The 6,333-nt window shown below is 42.4% G+C and overlaps 1 protein-coding gene and 1 long non-coding RNA gene across 8 annotated transcripts in view; one reads left to right on the top strand and one right to left on the bottom strand.

Annotated features, from left to right (window-relative positions):
- SUPT20H (SPT20 homolog, SAGA complex component) overlaps positions 1 to 4,754 on the bottom strand; it is a 39,500-nt gene extending 34,746 nt beyond the window's left edge. For 2 of the 7 annotated variants that reach the window (XM_029210000.1, XM_029210001.1), the window contains exons 1-2: positions 4,364 to 4,601; positions 2,102 to 2,197 (exon numbers count right to left, since the gene is read on the bottom strand). In XM_029210000.1, coding sequence (XP_029065833.1) covers positions 2,102 to 2,104 — 3 coding nt within the window. In that variant the 5' untranslated portion in view covers positions 2,105 to 2,197; positions 4,364 to 4,601. Of the gene's footprint in view, positions 1 to 2,101; positions 2,198 to 4,363; positions 4,604 to 4,631 lie in introns of those variants that run through there. The other 5 variants (XM_029209997.1, XM_029209998.1, XM_029209999.1 and 2 more) reach the window with 5 other exon arrangements.
- Positions 4,755 to 4,912: 158 nt separating this feature from the next.
- LOC114888107 overlaps positions 4,913 to 6,333 on the top strand; it is a 67,440-nt gene continuing 66,019 nt past the window's right edge. The window contains exon 1 of the long non-coding RNA XR_003791693.1: positions 4,913 to 4,975. This is a non-coding gene — a long non-coding RNA (uncharacterized LOC114888107). The remainder of the gene's footprint in view (positions 4,976 to 6,333) is intronic.

The following is a 6,333-nucleotide window of genomic DNA, read 5'->3' as shown; positions in this document are numbered from 1 at the left end:
GAAATCAAGAAAAAGTTGAAGAGACCCTGTCCTCCTAGTCCTAAGGACGGAGAAAACATATGATTATAAAAATAGTTGGCTTTTTTTCTTTTTATTTAATAGATCTTTATTGGAGTACAACTGCTTCACAATACTGTGTTAGTTTCTGTCGTACAGCACAGTGAATCAGTCATATGCATACATATGTCCCCATATCCCCTCCCTCTTGAGCCTCCCTTCCACCCTCCCTATCCCACCCCTCTAGGTGGTCACAGAGCACCGAGCTGATCTCCTTGTGCTATGCTGCTGCTTCCCACTAGCTATTTTACATTCAGTGTGTATATAAGTCGATGCTACTCTCACTTCGCCCCAGCTTCCCTCTCCCCCCCGCCCCCGCCACCCCGTGTCCTCATGTCCATTCTCTACATCTGCGTCTTTATTCCTGCCCTGCCACTAGGCTCATCAGTACCATTTTTTTTTAGATTCCATAGATATGTGTTAGCATATGGTATTTGTTTTTCTCTTTCTGACTTACTTCACTCTGTATGACAGACTCTAGGTCCAACCACCTCACTACAAATGACTCAATTTCGTTTCTTTTTATGGCTGAGTAATATTCCATTGTATATATGTGCCACAAGTTCTTTATCCATTCATCTGTTGATGGACAATTAGGTTATTTCCATGTCCTGGCTATTGTAAATTGTGCTGCAATGAACACTGTGGTACCTCTTTTTTTTTTTTTTGATGTGGACCACTTTTAAAGTCTTTATTGAATTTGTTACAGTACTGCTTCTGTTTTATGTTTTGATTTTTTGGTCCCGAGGCATGTGGGATTCCTAGCTCCCCGATCAGGGATCAAACCTGCATCCCCTGCACTGGAAGGCGAAGTCTTAACCTCTGGACCACCAGGGAAGTCCCTAGCTGGGCTTTTTAAACAGCAATAGAACCCCTACATATCAAGCATCTAAATGGAGTTAAGTAAAAAAGTCTAAAATATGCCAGTATTTCAAAAGTTTGTTAAAATAAATTTATACTAATTTATTAAAATATCTTATGGGCAGATTTCAATGAAACTGTTTCCCAGGATTCAAGATGGGATTCTTGAGAATAAACTATTTTCCAACATAAAAACATAACTCTGAATATATACTCTTGACAAAAACACAAGGTTCTTTTAATTATTTTGGCCATAAAACCTTCAAGTAAGTTTAGATCAAAAAATTGTAATAAACACAATCAAATGTATACTCTAGGACAATTTCAAATAGCCAGTCTTCTCAAGTAAATATTTAATCTTCTGATATCAAAACTTTAAAAGCTCCAGTGAGATATACTTGCATATGTAAACACTAGTATCGTTATATTCACTATTGCGTTCAAATACTTAAGAGGGAAGTGACTGGCTAATACGAATGCAAAATATAAGGCAAGGTCAGAACCCCACTGCGATAGCTTTTCTCTAACACTGCAAGGGTATACACGCAAGATCCCAAGAAGAGAAGATATATGTTTTCTGAGGTTTATCCAACATGGTGGTTAATGTTCAATTATCCTCTGTCAAATGCTGCTGTTTCTTTAAAACAGAAAGTGATTTGTTTTCTTTGTCTTTAATTCTTTAAAGGCAAGAGTTAAATGCCCCGCCCTAAGTATGTTTACTGACTCTAAATGGTAAGTAGAAATCTGCCATTAGAATTTTAAAACTAATGCTGCTTAAATGTTATTTGCAGTAAGATTACATTTGTTGTTAAAAATTTTTTAAAAATCTAAATTAAGAGGAACTTTAAACTATGAGAAACCTATGCCCCCAAAACTATTTGTATTTATACCCATCCTTCTTGCCAATGATTTCGACTATAGTAAAGCAGACAGAAGTAATTATTTTTTAATACTTCACAAAAATAAGAACAGATAGATTATCTGTGTAATCTGGATATGATTTTAACACTGAGAGATGAGTCCCCTATTTTGTAGAGAAAATTTTGTATGTGATTGCTAAGTAATTTCCCTGTTAGGGTAACTTGGGCAGCTTACAAGAATATTTCTGTTTCATACAGATACCTTTATCGAGATGAAGGAAGAGAACATTCTAAGAATATTAACATACTAAGGTGTAGCTTACCATTGTGGTATAAAATAGAGGTCCAAAAAGGAGAAAACTTATGTGCGTTGATGAAGTGGGGTGAAAACCGTACCTTTAGAAACCAGTCTTAGAGTACTGAAAAAGCAAAAATAACACAACCCTTATATTAACATAAAGCTCTCAAGAGATATGAGATTACTTTGTAATTAACAAGGAAAATTATTTGAGGCATATATATTTCTAAGACCCTTTAAAAATAATTAGTAACAATAAAATTCATTATATGACAATCTATACACTCATTGTTGAAAAGCTGTAACTAGGTAGGGCAAAATACAGTTTGCAAGCTAAAATCATTACTCAGTTTCTTAAAAATGTTTTAACACCCAGGAGAGAATGTTTTTTAATTTCTTCTATCATCACAGTTGCTGCTTTCATTGTTACTCTGGATTCTTTTAACAGCCTGCCCTCTGGCCTTGGTCACTGCACCGTTCACTTTACAAATCATACATTTCATCATACCTGCTGATAAAAGTCCTCTAATGATATTCCCCCAAATGCCCCAGGCTACATTTTCCAATGCAGCTCCAATTCTTCCAGCCTTTCCCCTCTTCAAGCAAACAAGATACACTCCTGAAGAACCTCATTCCTCTAACACACAAGCTCTCATCGTGGCTGCACAAGAAAGTAACCTTGGGAACCTTTAAAAAGTGGGATACCCATGCTCGACCCTCCAGAGATTCTCATTAATTGGGCTGGAGTAGGGTGCAGGGATCACCATTTTTGGAACTCCCTAGGTGATTCAAAGGTGCTGCCAGTTTAACTCGACTGCTATATCCTCTCTGCTTCCCACAGAAATAGTATGTTTGCTCTGAGAGTGATGCTAAATAAAGCTTATTTTTAATCTAATTCTTTACCTAACTCCTTGTAACCACCCCTGTGTCTATACACAGCTGAGCACATCTTTAAGCGACAGAAAACACTATTTTCCGTGTTAAATTGTTTTGGTTCGCTTTGGGTGAACCCAAAGCTTAAGTTTTGCCAGTTCAGGTTTGAAGAAAAAAGGAGGGGAGGGAGTGGAAAAAACAGGAAAAAACCCACAAACGACCAAAAAAGACAAGCACCATACAGGTTCCAGGAATAATCATTTAAAAAACGAATTAGACAGTAATCCTACTCTAGAAGAGCTCATGAAAGATTTATGCTGAATTTACGGTGAAAATTTTCTGACCATTGAATCTAAAGATGAAGATACACTAGGTAGAGGCGAAATGTGATGACGACTATCTCTTGTCACTAAATTGTGGGGGATGGTGGAGAGGAAGGCTTAGTGAATTTAAACTAAGTACTAAAAAACACAATAACCACTTACAAACCAAACATTCTGACTGTATACAGAACTTACTAGAACCCTGGAAGAAAACCATTGTAATTATCATCGTCTTCATTTTACAGAATAAGGCTCTCAGAACTAGTGACTTTCCCATGATCACACAACTAGACTGGAATTTAGACCTCTCTTTTTAATATTAAGATTCTTTCTCCTAAATCTTACAACCTTCCAGACCACTCAATCCAACACCCAGTTTTAGATTTTTTTTTTTTCTTTTTTTTTTTCGCGGTACGCGGGCCTCTCACTGTTGTGGCCTCTCCCGTTGCGGAGCACAGGCTCCGGACGCGCAGGCTCAGCGGCCATGGCTCACGGGCCCAGCTGCTCCGCGGCATGTGGGATCTTCCCGGACTGGGGCACGAACCCGTGTCCCCTGCATCGGCAGGCGGACTCTCAACCACTGCGCCACCAGGGAAGCCCCATTTTTAGATTTTTGAAAGCAAAACATTTAAAGGCCTCGATTCTGCTCAGACTAGTAAAATTTTTTTTCTTAATTTTGACCTATTTTTACCATCATGGTTATCACCCATCGTACACGGTACTCAATCTGACTCCGAAAATCGTGCTAATCACTTTCTATTGGGAGTCCTACTTCATTGTACGCAGCCCCTCCCTGGTGGTGGTTATCGGAGATGGCTTCCAGCGGCAGCTATTCGCCAAGTTTATTTCTGAACTCCCGAGAACCACGGCGAGGACCAGTAATCAATTCTGAACGTCGCCATCAATCCCACTGATTTCCTCGATCGACATGAGTCTCCTCCAACTGCTCAAGCATTTGTTTACAACTCAGACTTTACCTGAAAAACGGCCCAACTCCACAGCGCAACGAACAACCTTTATTCAATATGGACACCGAGAACCCCACCCCCAAAGAAGCGCTACGTGCAATTCTTGCGAGTTTCCGGAAATACCTGTAACTCGAACCCAAGGGTCAAAGCTAAGATGAAAAGCGTGGCTTGGCAGCACCGCGAGAGGCAACGGAGGGACCGCCGGGAGGGCAGCTGGCTCGACCCGGCCCAACGCGTCTCCGGGGACACCGCCTTCCTGCCTCGGGCTCCGGGCCCCGGAAGCGGCGAAAAGCCACTCGGGAAGCCGCTCGCTCACCTCTGACCCCACCCCGAATCTCGCGCGCCTACCCCATCCCCCGCAGGCGCGCCACGGCCACCCGCCGCAGCCCACCTGTGCGGGCCGCAGCCTCAGGATATCGCCGTTGGCTCGGCCAGAACGCGACGCGCCGGCGCGGCGCTGCCGGCTACGGGCCCGCCCGCCGCTCGCTCCGCACGCCCCCTTGCCCGCGGGGCGCCACAGTTCAGCCGACCGCCTGTTACGGCGCCCGCGCTTCCGATTGGCGCACTGGGCGGGCGACCGCGGGCGGAAGCGGTAGAGGTGGGAAGGCGGGGCCGCGGCCAGGAGACTCGACGCCAGGATGCTCTCGCCTGGGACTGGTCCTCGCGAGGCCTTTTGTGACTAAGGCCCGGTGTTGGGGCGAGGCTCACGAGCGCTTTCGCTGGTCCGGCATCCAGGTCCGTAAAACGAGAGGTAGCGTGTGGCTCTTTGTGAGGTAGGGAGCCCTGTTTAATTTATACAGTGAAAGAAACTTAGAACAAGCTTTCCTTGCTCAGCCCATCCTTATGAAAGGGAACGACACTATTCCTGTATTTACTAGTGCAGGCGTTGCAGCCTATGATAGTCTATCAATCAAGTGCCAATGAATTTAATGCCATGAAACAAAACACCTCACTGAAGAGTTGTAAAGATTCAGGAACGGAGTAACCAGAGCACATTGCAATGTCTGATTGTAATTCTGCACCTTTAAATAACTTTGGTTGTTGGGTTATAAACTTTTAAAAAATGATTATTGAAGTGAAGCTCACAGAATGTGAAATGAAACACTTTTAAGTACACAATTCAGTAGGCTTCAGTACATTCACAGTTCCGTGCAACCACCAACCATACTGGTTCCAAAACAATTTCCTCACCCCTGTTAAGCAATTACACATTATTCTTCCCTCTCCCAGACCCTAGCAGACCCCAACTGCTTTCAGACTTTAAGGATCTACCTAATCTGGGTATTTCACGTAAATGGAATAAGTGACCTTTTTGCATCTGTCTGCATTCACATAACATAATGTTTTCCAGGTTCATCTACCTTATAGCAAGTATCAGGACTTCATTCTTTTTTATGGCTAATATTGCGTCTTATTTGTGTGTATATACCCCAATTAATTCATACATCCAGCGATGGACATTTGGGTTGTTTACACCTTTGAGCTATTGTGAATAGTGCTGCTATGAATATTTGTGTCGAAGTATTGTTTTGAGTCCCTGCTCTCAACTCTTTCTGGTATATACTGTTAAAGAAACCTGGAATCTGACAGTAATTCAAGCGGTAAAAAAAACAGATTTTATTCAGGAACTATTGCAGTAGGGAGAAGAGACCTTAGTATAGATCTGGGTTCAGTTACAAAAACAGCATAGACAAGTAAGGATTTATAGCCAAGGTGGGGCGAGGAAACAGTGTATGGAAATTTCCTAAAAGGAAATATCAGGTGTAAGGGCTAAATTCTGGCCAAACCGACTTGAAAGGATTCTTAACTGAAGGCAGACCAGGATGATCAGCTATTAACGGTGGGGGCATGAAGAGTCCAATCAGATATTGAGGGTGATCAGATACCCGGGTAGGGGTTCTTTCTAAACTGACCTAGCTGGATTCTTACTACAACTGGTTGATGCAGACCCCACAAGACCGATACTAAAGTAGAGGCTAAGAGGGCTTAGAGGAGCCTGACTAAAGTTTAGTCAAGGAGAGAGTCTTTGTCAGTACCCAGGAATGGAACTGCTGGGTCATATGGTAATTCTGTGCTTAAATATTTGTGCAGTC

The sequence above is a fragment of the Monodon monoceros genome, unplaced genomic scaffold, assembly GCF_005190385.1.
Source record: "Monodon monoceros isolate NGI ecotype Baffin Bay Population unplaced genomic scaffold, NGI_Narwhal_1 Super_Scaffold_8, whole genome shotgun sequence".
Lineage (NCBI taxonomy): Eukaryota > Metazoa > Chordata > Mammalia > Artiodactyla > Monodontidae > Monodon > Monodon monoceros.
Note: the sequence above shows the minus strand (reverse complement) of the source record. Positions and strands in the feature narration are given on the sequence as shown.